Source organism: Delphinus delphis, chromosome 2 (genome assembly GCF_949987515.2).
Source record: "Delphinus delphis chromosome 2, mDelDel1.2, whole genome shotgun sequence".
Taxonomy (NCBI): domain Eukaryota; kingdom Metazoa; phylum Chordata; class Mammalia; order Artiodactyla; family Delphinidae; genus Delphinus; species Delphinus delphis.
Genome location: NC_082684.1, coordinates 150,381,511 through 150,401,682, shown reverse-complemented (window position 1 = coordinate 150,401,682; position 20,172 = coordinate 150,381,511). Strand labels below are relative to the sequence as shown.

The following is a 20,172-nucleotide window of genomic DNA, read 5'->3' as shown; positions in this document are numbered from 1 at the left end:
CCACATGCCACACAGTGTGGCCAAAAAAAAAAAATCAGGCATCAATAAATGTGTGAGTCTGTTTCTGGTGCTCTGTTTTGTTAATTTGGTATATTTGTTCTTAGGCCACCACCACACTACCTTAATGACTACAACTTCTACAAGTCTTCAGCTGGTAGAAGTCCTCTCATCTTAATGTTCTTCAAGATAGCCTTATCTATTCTTGGCCCTATCTCTTTCCATAAAATTAGGCATCATTCTGTCAAATTTCACAAATCCTCTTTAAGTTTTTGACTGGGAACACATCAAAGCTATAAATTAGCTTGGAAAGAATTGATATCTTTATACTAGTCCATAAACATGGTATTTATCTCCCTTTATTTAGGTTTCTCAATAAAGTTTTATTAATTCTGCCCACTGAAATCTTCTACATGTATTATTAGACTTATTGCTGGTCCTTGATATTTTTTGATATGAAAAATGGTATCATAGCTTTGATTCCAAGTAAAAACAACAATATCTCTCTCCCACTGAATGCAGCCATAAAACATGGACAGAATGCATGGAACAAATATTTTAAACTGAAAAGTAAATGGTAGTAGATGAACGAGGAAAGAACAGAATTTGAAATCCACTGTATTAGCAGAGAGTTTAAACTTAGGACGAAACCAAAACACACAAAAAAAAGACCTCCAGGAGAAGCCATTTATTTTTGGTTCAAAAAGTAGGAAAAGAGACTCTTAATTTTCAAAGACAGGGAGAGAAAATTCCCCATTTATCCTTTTTTTTTCTTTTCTTTTCTCCATTTTCTCACATCCCAGCCCCCAAGCAATCCCAGAGCTCCAATATAAAGAGCTATGAACCCAAGAGAGTGGGGGAAATCCCAGTTGCTTTTTTTTCTTTCTCTGTCCTACTGCTGCTTGGCACTGAACACAAATACAGTCACAGGAAGCACAGAGCAGGGTAACTAAAGTCTCAACTTTCCAGCCAGAGAACCACCAAGGGGAGCCCTAGCAAAACAGAAAGTACCACAGAAATCACAAAAAGGGAAGAGCTTGGAAGAACCACCCAATAAACTTTTTTATAAACTCCTGGGTGCATCCCCGGGCAGCACACGCACAGATCATACCTAAAACAGCAGCATAACCACCTTTGGGATCTGAACTACAGGAGATACCACTGCCCAGGTCTCATATTGGCCGCCTGTGGCATGTACACAGGTTATATCCAACTAGCACTGCAAGGCCTTTGAAAATGGAACTCACACTGAAACTACAACCTATAGAAGGCTGGTCAGAACTTTTGGCATGAACCCAAATAAGCTGATTGCCTGCTAAAACAAAATATCAACATTCTCCATAAACTTTACACAAGACCTAGAGTTGCATAACACAATATTTTAAACAGTCCAGGTAACAATGCAAAATTACTGAGCATAAAAAGAGCTAAGAAAATCTCAACTCACATGGGAAAAGACAATCAACAGAGACAGACTTTGAAATTAACACACAAACATGTTAAAGTGACTACTATAAAAATGCCATAGAAATATAAATACATCAGATCAGTAATCTAAGCTTCCATATTAATCAATGAGAAAAAGAGCAAAACAAATTCAAAGCATGCAGAAGTCATGAAATAATAAAAATAAAAGGAGAAATCAAAGTGACAACAGGAAAACAGTATATAATGTGAACAAAATAAAAATCTGGTTCTTTGAAAAATTTCAGTAAAATTTACAAACCTCTAGAAAGACACACAGAAAGAGAGAAGACATAAATTACCAACACCAAAGAAAAAAGAAAAATTGGGACTTCCCTGGTGGCGTGGTGGTTAAGAATTCATCTGCCAATGCAGGGGACATGGTGGGTCCAAGCCCTGGTTCAGGAAGATCCCACATGCCATGGAGCAACTAAGCCCGTGCACCACAACTGAGCCTGTGCTCTAGAGCCTACGAGCCACAACTAGTGAGCATGCACAACACAACTACTGAAGCCCACATGCCCTAGAGGCCTCATGCCACAACTGCTGAGCCCGTGTGCTGCAACTACTGAAGCCCACGGGCCTAGAGCCTGAGCTCCGCAACAAGAGAAGCCACGGCAATGAGAAGCCCGCGTGCTGCGACAAAGAGTAGTCCCCGCTCACCGCAACTAGAGAAAGCCCGCATGCAGCAACGAAGACCCAATGCAGCCAAAAATAAATTAATTAATTAATGAAAAATAAAAACATAACTTAAAAAATTTTTTTCTTTTAAAAAATAAAAAAAGAATAAAAGAAAATACCAGTACTAATCTTGCAAACATTAAAAAGATAATAAAATACTATAAACAACTCTATACACATAAATATGACAGTGAAATAGAAAAAAAAAAGACTAATTTCTCCAAAACCAGAAACTACAAAAACACACCCCAAATGAAATACATTACCTTAATAGTCCTTTAATTGTTAAAGAAATTGAATGTGTAGATAAAACCCTAAAATTCTGTACAACTGAAACTAATATTGTAAATCAACTACAGCTCAATTTTTTAAAAAAAGACCTTCTGGGGCTTCCCTGGTGGCGCAGTGGTTGAGAGTCCGCCTGCCGATGCAGGGGACACGGATTCGTGCCCTGGTCCCACATGCCGCGGAGCGGCTGGGCCTGTGAACCATGGCCACTGAGCCTGCACGTCCAGAGCCTGTGCTCTGCAACAGGAGAGGCCACAACAGTGAGAGGCCCACGTACCGCAAAAAAAAAAAAAACTTCTGAAACAAAAGTCAAAACCCAGATGATTTCACTGGAAAATCCTACTAAAATTTACAGAATGAAACCATTTCTACCTGATCCGTGACAGAAAATAGAAAAGGAAGGAATACTTACAAACTCATTTTATGAAACCAGCATTACAATAATACCAAAACCAAACAAAAACAATATGAGGGGAAAAGACGATGGATCAAGAATCAACATAGATGCAAAAACACTCAACAGAATATTAGCAAATCAAATCTAGCCCTATATAAAAAGGATAATACACACCATAACTAAGTGGGGCTTATACCAGTAATACAAGGCTGATTTTATTTGCAAAAAATCAATCAATGTAATCTACCACACTAACAGTTTAAAGAAGAAAAACAATCACAAGACCATATCATGAAAAAAAAAACATTTGACAATATTCAAGATGACTTCATGATAAAAACTTGCAGCAAAAAGGAATATAAGGACATTTTTTCAATCTTATAAAGGGCAAACAAAACAAAATCTAGGACTAGTCAGTTCAGTAAGTACAATAGAGCAAATCAGACATGACTTAAGATAGGATTAGCAGGACTTCCCTGGTGGTCCAGTGGTAAAGAATCTGCCTTCCAATGCAGGGAACATGGGTTCAATCCCTGGTTGGGGAACTAAGATCCCACATGCCTCGGGGCAACTAAGCCCCAGCGCCACAACTACTGAGCCTCAACTAGAGAGCCTGCATGCCGCAAACTACAGAGCCTACACACTCTGGAGCCCACGTGCCACAACTAAAGAGAGAAAACCCACACGCCACAACTAGAGAGAAGCCCTGAGCTGCAACAAAAGATCCCGCATGTCTTAACGAAGATCCTGAGTGCCACAACTAAGACCTGAAGCAGCCAAACAAACAAACAAAAAAAAGAAAGGATTAACAAATGAATTAGAAAAAACCAATTAGAATTCTAAAAAGGATGAAAAGAAAATATAGTAGAGAGGATTTTAGACATAGAACTAAAGGGAGAAGATCTAATATATATACGTATATATATATTTTTTTTTTTTGGTTGCATTGGGTCTCCGTTGCTGTGAGCAAGGGCTACTCTTCGTTGTGGTGTGTGGGCTTCTCATTGCAGGGCTTCTCTTGCTGTAGAGCACGGGCTCTAGGCCCGCAGGCTTCAGTAGTTGCAGCACGTGGGCTCTAGGACATGCGGGCTTCAGTAATTGTGCTGCAGGAGCTCAGTAGTTGTGGCACATGGGCTTAGTTGTTCCATAGCAATGTGGGATCTTTCCGGACCAGGGCTCGAACCCGTGTCCCCTGCATTGGCAGGCGGATTCTCAACCACTGCACCACCAGAGAAGTCCTAATATATTTAATGTATTAGTCTCCTGAGGTCAATGGGGCAGAAACAATATTTGAAGAGCTATTAGCTGAAAATTTTCCAGATTTGATGAAATACATCAACTCACAAATTCAAAAATTTCAAAAGTCCCAAACAGGATTAAAAAGAAAAAAAAAGGACACCAAGACACAACACAGTAAAACACCAGAAAGACAAGAAAAACCTTACAAGCAGCTAGAGGGAAAAAAATTAAAATATAACTTCTAAACGAGCAACAAGCTGGCAGCTCACTTCTCAACACAAACAGTGGAGGCAAGAAGATAAAGGAGTGATATCTTCAAGATGCTGAAAAGAAAATACTGCCATCCTCAACCTATGCAACCTAAGCAAAAATGTCTTTCAAGAATGAAACACAAAGGGACTTCCCTGGTGGCCCAGTGGTTAAGAATCCGCCTTCCAATGCAGGGGATGCTGGTTTGATCCCTGGTCAGGGAACTAAGATCCCACATGCCATGGGGCAACTAAGCCGGCGCGCTCTAGAGCCCGCACACCACAATTAGAGAGCAGACACACACACAATGGAATATTACTCAGCCATAAAAAAAGAATGAAATAATGCCATCTGCAGCAACATGAATGGACCTAGAGATTATCATTATCTCTGATGTAAGTCAGAGAGAGAAACACAAATATCATATGATATCACTTACATGTGGAATCTAAAAAAAAAAAGATACAAATGAACTTATTAACAAAACAGAAATAGACTCACAGACACAGAAAACAAACTTACGGTTACCAAGGGGGGAAGGGGAGGCAGGGATGAAGTAGAAATTTTGAATTAACAGATAAAATAAACAACAAGGACCTACTCTATAGCATAGGAAACTATACTCAATATCTTGTAATAACCTATAATGGAAAAGAATCTGAAAAAGAATATACATATATATGTATATGTATAACTGAATCACTTTGCTGTATACCTGAAACACTATAAATCAACTGTACTTCAATTTAAAAAATTTTTAATAAATAAAAATTAAAAATAGCTTTGTGGTATGCAGGTAATGTAAGTCTTAAGAATATAATACTTACACCCTTAAATGTATATATTAGAAAAAGAGGCTGGAATGTTTATCTCAAATTAAGAAGAAAACAGCAAAACTAATCCAAATAAAGCAGAAAGAAGGAAATAATAAATCAAGAATAAGAGTTAATGAAATAGAAAATAAATATATAACAGAAAGAACTAGTAAAGTTAGAAGTGGGTTATTTTAAAAGATTAATTAGGTTGATAAACCTCTACTGAAGGAAAAGAGGAGCCACAAATAACCAATGATAGTAAACAGAAAAGAAGCAATATAACAGATGCTGCAAACCTCAAAAAGATAGTAAGAGGTGGCTCTGAACAATTTTAAATTAATAAATTTGAATATCTACACAAAAGAATCTATTCTTACAAAAATAACTACCCAAAACTCATTCAGGAAAAAAATACAGATAAGCATTCTGAAATCAAATAAGCCTCCTCCATGGGGCCTCCGTCCACTTTACCAAAATGGTAAGAGGGGCTATCTCTGGATTGGACAATTACAAATGATTTTATCTTTCTTCTACATTTTTCAAACTATCTACAAGGGCATGTGTTACTTTTTAAATTTTAAGGGGAGAAAAAAGAACTTGGAGCCTTAGGTTCCAGTCCTTTTTTTTCCCTCTCTCATTGAAGTATAGTTGATTTACAATATTATGTTAGTTTCAGGTGTAGAGCACAGCGATTCAGTATTTTAATGGAGTATAATTATAGATTATACTCCATCAAAAGTTATTACAAGATAATAGCTATAATTCCCTGTGTTTTACAATATATCCTTGTTGCTTACCTATTTTATATATAGTACTTTGTATCTCTTAATCCCATTCTTCTAATTTGCCCCTCCCTCCTTCCCTCTCCCCTTTGGTAACCACTAGTTTGTTTTCTATATCTGAGTCTGTTTCTGTTTTGCATATCATTTGTTTACATTAATTTTTAGATTCCACATATAAGTGATATACAGTATTTGTCTTTTTCTGACTTATCTCACTAAGCATAGTATTCTCTAGGTCCATCCACATTGCTACAAATGGCAGAATTTCATTCTTTTTTATGGTTGAGTACTATTCCATTGTGTAGATATGTATCACATCTTCTTTATCCATTCATCTGTTGATGGACACCTGGGTTGCTTCCGTATCTTAGCTATTATAACTAGTGCTGCTATAAACATTGGGGTGCAGGTGTCTTTTCAACTTAGTGTTTTCATTTTTTCTGGACATATACTCAGAAGTGGAACTACTGGATCATATGGTAGTTCTATTTTTAGTTTTTTGAGGAACTGTTTTCCATGGTGGCTGCATCACCATTTACATTCCTACCAACAGTGTACAAGGGTTCCCTTTTCTCTACATACTCTCCAACATGTATTTGTAGACTTTTTGATGACAGCCATTCTGACAGGTGTGAGGTGATATCTTGTTGTTTTGATGTGCATTTCTCTAATAATTATCAATGTTGGGCATTTTTTTATACACCTGTTAGCCATCTGTATGTCTTCTTTGGAAAAAAATGTCTATTCAGGTCTTCTGCCCATTTTTTTTATTAGGTTGTTTGTTTTTTTGATTTTTTTTTTTTTTACCTATATATTTTGGAAATTATCCCCTTGTCAGTCATATCATTTGCAAATATTTTCCATTCCATAGGATGTCTTTTGGTTTTGTTGATGATTTCCTTTGCTGTGTAAAAGCTTTTAAGCTTAATTAGGTCCCATTTGTTTATTGGTTCCAGTCTTAATTCTGCCATAGGGTCTGCTGTGTAGCTTTGATTAAATTCTTTAATTCCTAGATCTAAAATTCCTATACTAGATCTAAATTGTAAAATATTTCATTTCATATACCAATTTAACATACAAGATGGATATTAATCCTTCCATTTCAAAAAAAATTGTGTTTCTATATATCAACCACATGCAACTGGCACTATTAAATACTACCAGAAAGAAGGGCTGTAATTCAACTACTTTACCAATTTAACTAGTTTATACCTTAAAACAACATACACCAACAGTGTACAACAGTGCATATTTAATAGCTGGTTTGCCTTAGAGAGTATGCACAATGCCTAGGCACTCAAATATTTTTTGAATCAAGGATGACCAGGAAGTTAAGCTAAACAAAATTCTACTAGGAAAAGGAAACTTTCCTTCTTACTTTCTGTATTTCAACATTGTTTGAATTATGAGTTTTTCACAATGTAGATATTATATTAATAATGTTAAAACAAAAAATTGAGTTCTTTATGGTTTTTGTTTGCTTTTTGATTTTAATGGCCAAATTGGGCTTTTGATTATATAAAATTTTTCTAGCATAAAATGACAGCCATGTTTAAATGTTCCATTTGTCTATGTATTAAAACATTCTTCTTTCTTCTTTGGCTGCACCCCACGGCTTTCCCAGACCAGGGACTGCACCCTCATCCTCGGCAGTGAAAGCACAGAGTCCTAACCACTGGACCACCAGGGAATTCCCAACATTCTTAAAATTACTTTCTAAAGAAAATCTTGCTTCTAATATGGTACTGGCACAAAAACAGAACCATAGATCGATGGAACAGGATAGAAAGCCCAGAGATAAACCCACGCACATATGGTCACCTTATCTTTGATAAAGGAGGCAGGAATGTACAGTGGAGAAAGGACAGCCTCTTCAATAAGTGGTGCTGGGAAAACTGGACAGGTCCATGTAAAAGTATGAGATTAGAACACTCCCTAACATCACACACAAAAATAAGCTCAAAATGGATTAAAGACCTAAATGTAAGGCCAGAAACTATCAAACTCTTAGAGGAAAATATAGGCAAGACACTCCATGACATAAATCACAGCAAGATCCTTTTTGACCCACCTCCTAGAGAAATGGAAATAAAAACAAAAATAAACAAATGGGACCTAATGAAACTTCAAACCTTTTGCACAGCAAACGAAACCATACACAAGACCAAAAGACAACCTTCAGAATGGGAGAAAATATTTGCAAATGAAGCACCTGACAAAGGATTAATCTCCAAAATTTACAAGCAGCTCGTGCAGCTCAATAACAAAAAAACAAACAACCCAATCCAAAAATGGGCAGAAGACCTAAATAGACATTTCTCCAAAGAAGATATACAGATTGCCAACAAACACATGAAAGAATGCTCAACATCATTAATCATTAGAGAAATGCAAATCAAAACTACAATGAGATATCATCTCACACTGGTCAGAATGGCCATCATCAAAAAATCTAGAAACAATAAATGCTGGAGAGGGTGTGGAGAAAAGGGAACACTCTTGCACTGCTGGTGGGAATGTGAATTGGTTCAGCCACTATGGAGAACAGTATGGAGGTTCCTTAAAAAACTACAAATAGAACTACCATATGACCCAGCAATCCCACTACTGGGCATATACCCTGAGAAAACCAAAATTCAAAAAGAGTCATGTACCAAAATGTTCATTGCAGCTCTATTTACAATAGCCCGGAGATGGAAACAACCTAAGTGCCCATCATCGGATGACTGGATAAAGAAGATGTGGCACATATATACAATGGAATATTACTCAGCCATAAAAAGAAACGAAATTGAGCTATTTGTAATGAGGTGGATAGACCTAGAGTCTGTCATACAGAGTGAAGTAAGTCAGAAAGAAGAAGACAAATACCGTATGCTAACACATACATATGGAATTTAAGAAAAAAAAATGTCATGAAGAACCTAGGGGTAAGGCAGGAATAAAGACGCAGACCTCCTAGAGAACGGACTTGAGGTTATGGGGAGGGGGAAGGGTGAGCTGTGACAGGGCGACAGAGAGTCATGGACATATACACACTAACAAACGTAGTAAGGTAGATAGCTAGTGGGAAGCAGCCGCATGGCACAGGGATATTGGCTCGGTGCTTTGTGACAGCCTGGAGGGGTGGGATAGGGAGGGCGGGAGGGAGGGAGACGCAAGAAGGAAGACATATGGGAACATATGTTTATGTATGACTGATTCACTTTGTTATAAAGCAGAAACTAACACACCATTGTAAAGCAATTATACCCCAATAAAGATGTTAAAAAAAAAAAAATTCATGGGACAGCAATGTCTCAGCCTTTTCCCCCCCCCAAAAAAAAAAAAAAAAAAATCTAGCCACAGTAAATGCTGGAGAGGGTGTGGAGAAAAGGGAACACTCTTGCACTGCTGGTGGGAATGTAAATTGGTACAGCCACTATGGAGAACAGTATGGAGGTTCCTTAAAAAACTACAAATAGAACTACCATATGACCCAGCAATCCCACTACTGGGCATATACCCTGAGAAAACCATAATTTAAAAAGAGTCATGTACCAAAATGTTCACTGCAGCTCTATTTACAATAGCCAGGAGATGGAAGCAACCTAAGTGTCCATCAGCAGATGAATGTATAAAGAAGATGTGGCACATATATATACAATGGAATATTACTCAGCCATAAAAAGAAACGAAATTGAGTTATTTGTAGCGAGGTGGATGGACCTAAGTGTCTGTCATATAGAGTGAAGTAAGTCAGAAAGAGAAAGACAAATACCGTATGCTAACACATATATATATGGAATCTAAGAAAAAAAAAAGGTCATGAAGAACCTAGGGGTAAGGTGGGAATAAAGACACAGACCTACTAGAGAATGGACTTGAGGATATGGGGAGGGGGAAGGGTGAGCTGTGACAGGGCGAGAGAGAGTCATGGACATAAACACACTACCAAACGTAAGGTAGATAGCTAGTGGGAAGCAGCCGCATGGCACAGGGATATCGGCTCAGTGCTTTGTGACCGCCTGGAGGGGTGGGATAGGGAGGGTGGGAGGGAGGGAGACGCAAGAGGGAAGAGATATGGGAACATATGTATATGTATAACTGATTCACTTTGTTATAAAGCAGAAACTAACACACCATTGTAAAGCAATTATACCCCAATAAAGATGTTAAAAAAAAAAAAAAAGAATATTCCTTTGGCTGAGTTCAGTTTACCACCAGGTGGGGCAACCACCTCAATCTTGTCTTTGTCAGGCTCCTCAATTTTCAATTCCAGGCCCAGCTCAGCTATTTGTTAAAATCTGTAACTCTTAAAATAAAAAATCTCTACAAGGCTTCCATGGTGGCACAGTGGTTGAGAATCTGCCTGCCAATGCAGGGGGCACAGGTTCGAGCCCTGGTCTGGGAAGATTCCACATGCCCGTGAGCCACAACTACCGAGCCTGCGCGTCTGGAGCCTGTGCTCTACAACAAGAGAGGCCGCGACAGTGGGAGGCCCGCGCACCGCAAGGAAGAGCGGCCCCTGCTCTCCACAACTAGAGAAAGCTCTTGCACAGAAATGAAGACCCAACACAGCCAAAAATAAATAAATAAATAAATAAATAATTTTAAAAAAATCTCTACAGTCCAGGTATTAGGTTAATCTCTAATTTTTTATGTATTAAAGTCTTTCAAAAGCAAAATTGTGAAAATTTTAGAACTGCTTAATAGGCACAGAATTTGTCAATTCCTCTCAGTACATTAATATGCATCCTTAGATTAAACCAGACCAGCTAAGCTTTATACCTGGATTGTATTCTCTTAGCTCTCCCTGCCTCCAACCTATAAAATTCATTTATCTAAATATGGCCTAATGCCATTGACCTATATCAAAAAGTATTGTAAAAAATAGCCTTATAAAAGTGGTCACCATATTTACTCTAAGGATGTTGTATATTACACTAAGCGCCGTTTCTATTTACTAATTTATTGGGTACTATTTTGTACCCAATAAATTTTTGTTCTAGGTGCTAATGAAATAGCAGTAAAGGGTATTGAAGGCACTCAGGTCTTTTCTCTGAGTGAAAAAAGAAGTCATTTGAAAATTTTGAACAAGAGACTAATAAGATCCGATTTACACAGTAACAGGATCATTCCACTATTATGTTGAAAATAAACTGAAGAAGTATAAGACTAAAGGCAGAGAAGGCAAGGAGACCTGTTAAGAGCCTATTGCCATAATCTTGGAAAGAGATGATGGTGCCCTGGACCAGGGTGGTAGCAGCACAGGTGATAAGTAGACAGATTCTGGATGCATTTTGAAGGTATAGCCAACAGAAGTTGCCAACATTAGATCTGGGGTGTAAATGAAAGAAAACAGTGAAAAATTCCAAGGGAACTGGAAAAAAAAAAAGGAAGGTAGCCACTTACTGCTTTAGAGAAGGCTGGAGGAAGAGAGTGTTATGAGACAGCTATTAGACATTCAAAAGGGAGATGTCAAAGAAAAGCTGGATACAGAAATCTGAAATCAGGTTGAGAAGGAGTACTTAAGGGAAGTAAAGGACAACCAGCAGAGCTAAGTAAAGAAACTATTTCAATGAGGAAGAAAAAGCAATTTTACAAGACAGAAAAGGAGAAACTGTTAGAGCAATGTGCTTGAGTAGATAAGAGGGGATGGGACCTGGGATATTAATTGGGGTTTCTCACAACTGCAGCAGTATTGACATTTTAGGCTGAGTAATTCTTCATTGTGGGGAGCTGTCTTGCACATAATAGGATGTTTATCAGGGTCTCTGGCCTCTGCCCACTAGATGCTAGTCCTTCCCTACAACCTTGTCAACAATCAAAAATGTCTCCAGACACTGCCAAACGTCCCAGGGGGCAAAATCACTCCCAATTTAAGATCATCGGTACCAATGGAGGAACTGGCCTTTCCTGGAAACACTGACAATTCATCCATATAAAAGATGCTATGGTTACAGTACATGACAGTAATTTTAATATCTCCTTCTGATTAGATCCTCCTAAGTACAGATACAGTCAAGGCCAGAGAAGACATGAGGAAGGTGCCAGCATATAACAAAACCGAAGTCATTACTCCTAGGAAGATGTCAGCATTTTGTTATTGAAATGCAGAGACCATATAAGCTATGTGTGTCTTTGAACTTAGTCTAAGCCAAAACTTTTATGTTTTGGGGAAAGGGGGGTCCAATCTATGCCGCCTTGCATAATGCCCATATAGTTTCAGGTTTCCTGGGTTTCTTCTAAAATCACAAGAGGAAAGCGTCATGACTTAGTATGAATTAAATTAAATATCATTCCTGAGAAGGCTCAATTTTTAGAGGAATAGCCCAAAAGGAACACATCTCCAATGATAATCTAAGAGGATGATATTTATGCCTTTCAAATCACCCCACCAAATTATCATGTAGTGTTTAAAGGAGTCTGGTTCTATTCAGTGACCCCTTTATACCTAGTGACTTCTCCATCAAAGAGATATAAGCTAACCATATTTTTAGGTGTTTAGGATGGAGGCAAAGGGGAGCATTAAAGGAGCCTTTAGCAACCATGAAATGAGAAAGTTTGAGAATAAAAGCACAGTCAATTGGTTTCACATATTATACGTCAAGTGCCAGGGTTACATGAGCTATCTCTAAGAGCAAGAAAATACAGTCACACCACCTGTGAAAGTTGCACCTGCCTCCCTGCTTCCTCAATAACAAGTCCTATCCTGTTATATCACAAATTAGGGATCCAGAGCAAAAATAAAATGAAAAAAAGATACTACAAACTCAAAATGATTGAAAACCCTAAAACTTCTATTAAAATATTTAGTTTCCAAACTTGTTTAAAAAATAAGCCACAAAAAAATAAGCTAGAAGAGCCTTACTTGAATCTGAATTACAGGTATTCTCTATTATTATCCCCTTTCAAACACTACCTTGCTTTCTATCACAGAAGGAAATTAAATTGGTCAGGCACGACTTGTTTTTCCACTGCACCATTACTGTTGTAACCCAACATCCTATACTCTTTTTGATGATTAAATACTGAGACTCTGGGCTTCCCTGGTGGCCCAGTGGTTGAGAGTCCGCCTGCTGATTCAGGGGACACGGGTTCGTGCCCCGGTCCGGGAAGATTCCACGTGCCGCGGAGCGGCTGGGCCCGTGAGCCATGGCCGCTGAGCCTGCGCGCGCGGAGCCTGTGCTCTGCAACGGGAGAGGCCACAGCAGTGAGAGGCCCGCATACCGCAACAAAAAAAAAAAATACTGAGACTCTGATTTGTTCTAAAAGTTTCTCAAGATCCAAATTAAGATACTGATTATAATTTCTTCTTTTAATTGAAGTATTTACATATTTACAATGTTGTGTTAGTTTCAAGGGTACAGCAAAGTGATTCAGTTATACATATGTATGTATACATTCTTTTTCAGATTCTTTTCCATTATAGGTTATTACACGATATTGAGTATAGTTCCCTGTGCTCTACAATAGGTCCTTGTTGTTTACTTATTTTATATATAGTCGTGTGTATGTTAATCCCAAACTCCTCATTTTTCTCCCCCCATCCCCACTATCCCCTTTGATAACCATAAGTTTGTTTTCTATGTCTGTGAGTCTATATCTGTTTTGCAAATAAGTTCATTTGTATCAATTTTTTAGATAATTTCTAAAGTCATCCTTCAAATACTCAAAAAGCTAAGAACAGAAAGTAAAGGAGTAAATCTATTTAGTGGGTGGTTGAGTACCATCACCCTGGCCCATCTCCCACTCTGCACTGTACTCTGACAGTACCATCTACCTGATACTGAGGATACAATCATAAACAAGAGCCTCCTTCTCGACTGTGAGCCCGAACAAGAACCACTACTTCACAAAGGCTCTGCATGGCTTAATCCCTGAGGCAGAAAGGAAGTCAGGCTCCCTGACTGTAGAGTCTGACCAACAGTCTTGTACATACATACAAGTGGCAGGGCACAGAGGCGCTAGACCTATATCCTCACCACAATCACTTTATGTTTCTGGTCCGTCTTCTCTTTTGCCCCTTGGAAATCTCTAGAGAGGTCTGTATAAATGCCATCCAAGGTCTGAATAGTTAAAGAGAACCTAATTTAAGAACCTCGTTTTACAGATGAAAAACCTAAAAAGTTTCAGCAATTTGGTCAATGTCATATAAGTAGTTGGTCTCTGACTTCCCATTTCTGAGGAGGCATTATTTGGGGTTATACCGGAGTTTCAGGGTAGCTGCTAGGAGTCTTCTCACTCTAGAAGGCAGGCTAATTAACAATCTACCTAGGGACATAAGTAAAAACTTATAGAACCTCATATTCACCTACAGGCTGACAGCAAACACAAGGCCACAAACTCTAAAAGATATCAATTTAAATAAACAAGAAGCTACTCTCCAAGAATAAATGGGCCAATTTCTCTTGGGAAACAAGCCCGTTCTAAATTCTTGACTTCTGTCCTTCCCTTTATTCTCAGCATAGGCTGTCAATAGGTAAAGTCATTATACCTATTGATAACTAGCCAGTACAAAAGCATTTTTCTGTCCAACTCTCCAATTCCCCTGGCCAAAAGTGATCTCTTATTCCTTCTGAATTCCCACAAGAATTTAAGTGCCTCACAATACCACACAGCTGACCTGCTGTGGTTAAGTATACATCTTAACTCCCCTAGTAGATAGATTACCAGCTTCCTAAACTTTTTTAATAAACTCCCTGAAATCTGGACGATTTTTTTTGTTCTTTTTTATTATTTTTTTTAATCTCCACAGAGCCACACACATCCATGTGTTCAGCAAGCATTTGTAAATGTATAAACAAGCTGATTATTTTCAAAGTTCGGTGTTGCCATAATTCTAGGACTAGAATGTTATTATGCTACAGTAGAATAAAAATATATCTAAATGCCAAAAAAAGGTCATATATGACATATATAACATGTAACATAACATTATCTTCTAACTTTTAAATAAATGTTTTTTCATTCATTTCATTCACTACTAGAAAAAACAAAAACAAAAGTCAAGAATGTCAGAATACAAATATATTTTCCTAAAAAGCTAAGGGTAATGTTTGCAAATCGTATTTTTCAAAATTCTAACAGTATTCGCTACTTAATAAAGAAGGCCTGTGGGGTGTTTTTAAAGTCCTGTGTTTTGTTTTGTTTTTTTAATCACTTTTGTGAAGGAACAGTCACCCAATAATGTATCCTTTATATCACACCACTCCTTGGCTTTTGTTGTTCTTACCATCTAGAAATGCCTAATACTACTCTGTCTTTCCAAGTGTCAATCTTTCATGAAATCTTTTATCTTCCCAACTACATGTGATCTCTTTCACCTGACTTACATTGTAACTATGTACCTCATTTTTTATCTCTGCCAGTATATTATAAGCCCCCTGAAAGTGGAAATGACTTACTAATTTTTGTAAACTTTTTTCATCAATGTATTGAATTCATATCAGAATGCAGTAACATCAACTGCCCCTATATGTCTGAAAATATAGTCTGTACCCCTTAGGTGAACAAAATATTTTAATTATATTAATAATCATCATGTACCATCACTATTTTAATTAATATTCTAATGCTTACAGAAAAGTAAAGTAAAAAAAAACTAAGGACTATTTTCAGAAAGTAATAAACAACATAAATAAGGAGAAATTTAAACTATCTGTTGCAATAAGCCTTAGAACAGCCACTTACCTGTAAGAAGGTACTTGGAAATGTATCGATGGCAAAATAAACTACAACAAAGCTCATACATCAACCTTTGGACTACCTGGGACCTGACTTACTACAGGATAACAATATTTCCCAGGACTTAGATCTTATATTGAAAAGAACAGAATGATCAAAAGGTGATATTTATACAAGTGTATTTATAAAATTACAATTGAGTGTTTTAAAAAACTCCTAACTGCCAAAACACAAGTAAAAACCATCACAGCCCACATGCTAGCACTAAAAGTATTCATCACTGGGTTTGTCCACTACCAACTGCATCACCATGTCAACACAGTAGAGATCGTGCCCTGACAACATAACCAAGCAGACATTCACTGCCCAGCCGATCACACCACCACCACCCACCACCTCCCATGCACAGTGCAATATATATATAACAGATTGTTTTTCAATTACAATGTCATGAACACTTCAAAATTCTTTTAGAACAATTCCTTTTCAAAAACTTTGCTTATATTGGGGCTTCCCTGGTGGCACAGTGGTTGAGAGTCCGCCTGCCGATGCAGGGGACACGGGTTCGTGCCCTGGTCCGGGAAGATCCCACATGCCGTGGAGCGGCTGGGCCCGTGAGCCATGGCCGCTGAGCCTGCGCGTCCGGAGCCTGTGCTCCGCAACGGGAGAGGCCACAGCAGTGAGAGGCCCGCGTACCGAAAAATTTAAAAAAAAAAAAAACTTTGCTTATAGACTCTGAAATAAATGATCTGCCCTATTTTGAAAAGGTCCTCAGGTTACCACTGGCTAGCTCCAAGACAGTCTTACCTTCTACACTGGCCATGTCTAGACCCTCCCCACATATACACACCCTTCAGAGCAAGAACTCTGACAGGAAAGAAACATGCTACAGAGAAAAGCCCACCAGATGAGAAGTCACAAGACCTCCATTCCAGTCCCGGCTGGTCCCCTTGTTAGTCATCTGACCCAGAACTAAAGTTTTTTCACCTGATTGCTATACAAATCAAATGGCATGCTCTACATAAAGGAGTTTTACCTTTTCTTTTAATTTCATTTTTACTATACTAACACAGGCATTGAAATAATTGTTAGCTGATTCCTGAGTACTTGAAAACAGCTTGTTCTCATTTTTTCAAGCAACTCTGTTCTTCATAGAGTCCAAAAGGTCATTTCTAGTTCAAGGCAAAATTATAACTGGATCAGTGTATTCAAAACTAAGATATTGGGACTTCCCTGGTGGTCCAGTGGGTAACACTCCATGCTCCCAATGCAGGGGGCCAGGGTTTGATCCCCGGTCAGGGAACTAGATCCCACATGCATGCCACAACTAAGAGTTCACATGCCGCAACTAAGAAGCCTACATGCCGCAACTAAAGATCCCACATGCCGCAACTAAGACCAGGAATAACCAAAATAAATAAATAAATATATTTTTAAAAACTAAGATATTAAAATGAAATGGTGTGCAACATGGGTGTGTAAATGCCAAAGGGCCAAAATAATCAGTGTCACAGGCAGGCATCCTAAACCAGGTAAATTTTGAGTCATTATTTGGGAAAACAAAACGCAAGAATTCTCTTGTTGCAACATAAAAATGTAGGCTAGAGTGAGAAGATTGGTATGTCTAGAGCAGAGGGGCCAAGGTGAGGAGTATATATAATCAAATGTAAAGTCAAAGATGGCAGAAGAATATCTGACAAATTTAAATTTCACACCACAGCTCTTAGAAACAACTACATACTCTTGAGCCAAGAATGATATGGTGAAATGCTATTTGAAGATTATTATACCAGCAGCTGTGTGGAGGATGAATTGAAGTGATCAGAGATGTCAGGAAACCAGTTTGGAAGTTTTTAATATTAAGTAATACAAATAAGGTTCTACAATAATCTGGTAACTAAGGACATGAAAAGGGGTAAATCTGGTAGTCACTGCAGAGAGTCAGCTAGATTTGGTGACAGATTGAAAGAGGGAGGTGGAAAAAGATTTGAAAATGATTCCAAGGACCTGGTCATGAGCAGCCTACAGCATAACCACACCTGTGCAGCACTAATGGTTCTGGCATTGGCTTTTCCAGACTGCACCTGAACCTGTTTAGCCCTATATACCAGCCTCACAATGAGACACCACTCTACCTTAGATGGAAACAGAAAACTACCACGACCATAATAGTGTGGAGATACCCCATAAGCCAAGAGTCCAGATTCATTTCTTGATGGAGAAAGCCTGGGGAACTTCCTCCCCACATACACAACTAGAGGAGAGGGAAATTTCTTCTCTCTATGCCCCCCAAATTGTCTACACACTTGAAGCCCAAGCTCAACACTATATGGTCTTTCAGGTCACAAGTACACAAAACACAGATGACACCATTGGTAGGGATAGGTGTAACAATATAAGTCAGGCAAATTATATTTTTTAAGGGTTCATTCTAAACTGGTACAAAGCCAAGTTGATTACATTTAAAATTAAAATGGCCAGAAAACAATCTTATGGGGTTATTTCTAATGTATCACAATGTTAGATAAACTCTGCTCCTGAATGCACTGTGCTACATAATGATTCTGCAGTTTTGCAGAAGCTTTTCTTATTTCTGCAGCTTTAAAAACATGCTACTGGAAAGCAGACATCAGATCAGAGTGTTTCCCTTGTCTAAAAACATACCGTTATGCTATTTCCAATTTCATCAAAGAGAATGATTATTAACAACAATGTGTATTTAATCGAGGTCTAATTGTCTACAGTTCCTTCCAAGGAGGACCATGTCTAAATTTAACACAAAAAAGAAACTCATGTTAATCCATGGGAGTCTCTCTGTGGGTAAACGAAGCTCTAGAGCTTGGTTTGAATTGGCTACACTAACAACATTCCATTCTCAAAAGGATTAATCCATCCAAGCTCCTTGAGAAACATGTCTATTTCATCCAGATTTTTAAGAGGTTCTAACACATTATCGTTTACATACACTTTAATCTCACAAACAGGAAAAACACTGTCATAAAATTTTCACATTGCCCTATCTTTAAAACAAACCAACCAGCCTACCTTGCAAACGGATTAAAATATTATCTAGGGAGGGTACCAAACCGTGATCTCGTCATAAATAAGAGCTCTCCAGACCGCTGTCACTCTAATTATTCTATTCTAAATTTCTCGGAGGCAGAGAATGAATTTTTCCATTTTCTTGTTGGAATTAAGGTTCTGCATATCAGGAGGTACGGAGGGTTGGGCTTAAAGCCACCGGCTCCAGCGGCTCCTCAATGTCCTAACACAACGGGCAGGGGGAGCCAGACGCAGCATCTCCTGCACGCTCCGCGAGGAGACAAGACCGAGTCTCTGCGCCTCCAAACCCAGAGCAGGTGCGAAACGGACGCAGGTGCGAAACGGACGCTCTGGGCTTTCAGCGGTTTCACCTTCCTCCACCACAGACCCGGGGCCATCCTAGGAGACGAACCGTCTGGTGCAGTCACCCCCGGGGCCCGTTTGCTGAGGGCGGACAGGGCGGTGGATTCCTCAACCTTTCCCCTGACTGGCAATTTCCTACAGCAGCCGCAGGAATCACAGTCCCACGGCCCGCCCCGCTAAATTGGGGTGCAAAGGGGACTCGGGTGGGGCCTACCAACACCTCGCAGCCTCCCGGGGAGGCGTGGGCCGGGGACAGGGGGTCTTGGCCCCCGCGTAGAGACTGCGGTCTCTCCCCCTCGGGCTCCCGGACACCGCTCACCGTGAAGGGGACATCTTCGACGCTGCCCACGGAATAGCAGTTGTCTCCAGGGTTGACAGCTCCGGTGAGGACCTGATGTAGATGCATCTCCAGAGCCCCGGCTGGCCAGGCGAACGCACTAGAAGACCGAACGAGCCCCGCTCCCGGCCCTCCTCCGCCCGCGAGAGCGCTTCCCGCTCCGCCTCCCTCGGGACCCACCCCGCCGCGGCTCGGGCTTAAGGCCTCGCCCCCCTTTTGCCTTCCCCCAGCCTGGTCCCAGCCATGGGAGCTCCTCGACCGCCGCCGCCGCCGCAGCTGCCGCCGCCCGGATCGCCTCTCGGCTGCGGAAGTGCCCGGATGCTCCCACTGCCTGCTGCACCGGCGCACAAATGCGGGAGGAGGGCAAGGGTGCTTGTGAAGTGGGGAGGGCGGAGGGGGAGGGGCTGGGGAGCGCGCGGCCGGGCGCGTGCTGGAAGGGACGCTCCACCCGAGGGAGATGGGCGGCGCGCGCGTCCACCCTGGGGGCAGCGCCAGTCGACTGGAAGGGTAAATCCCTCCTTCCGCTGCTAAACCCTTAGCTCAGTCCTCCCCCGCCCCGCGTTTGCGCGTGCGCGCGCAGAGGTTTCCAGGGCAATTGCGCGCGCCGCGCGGATCCTTGTCCCGGGATTGCGCGCGCAGAGGTGCGGGAATTCCCTTGGAGCCTCCAGGCTGCGGCCGCTGGGGGCGGTCGTGGGGGTGGCCGCAGGGCGGAGCGGAGGTCGCTCCGGGCCAAGACGCAGTCCCTCTCCGGAGAAGCACCGCGGGTATGCTTCGATGAGTCTTTAATCCATTACCAAGTACACTGCATGATGGTCAGTGCAGTTGACTTCAGGAGGACACCCGTCAGCG

At 40.1% G+C, this 20,172-nt stretch overlaps 1 protein-coding gene across 1 annotated transcript in view; it reads right to left on the bottom strand.

The window, feature by feature from the left end:
* The window catches only part of DMXL2 (Dmx like 2), a 162,396-nt gene extending 142,693 nt beyond the window's left edge, over positions 1–19,703 (bottom strand). Inside the window, exon 1 of the mRNA XM_060005975.1 lies at positions 19,306–19,703. Coding sequence (XP_059861958.1) covers positions 19,306–19,392 — 87 coding nt within the window. The 5' untranslated portion in view covers positions 19,393–19,703. The remainder of the gene's footprint in view (positions 1–19,305) is intronic.
* Positions 19,704–20,172: the final 469 nt, after the last annotated feature.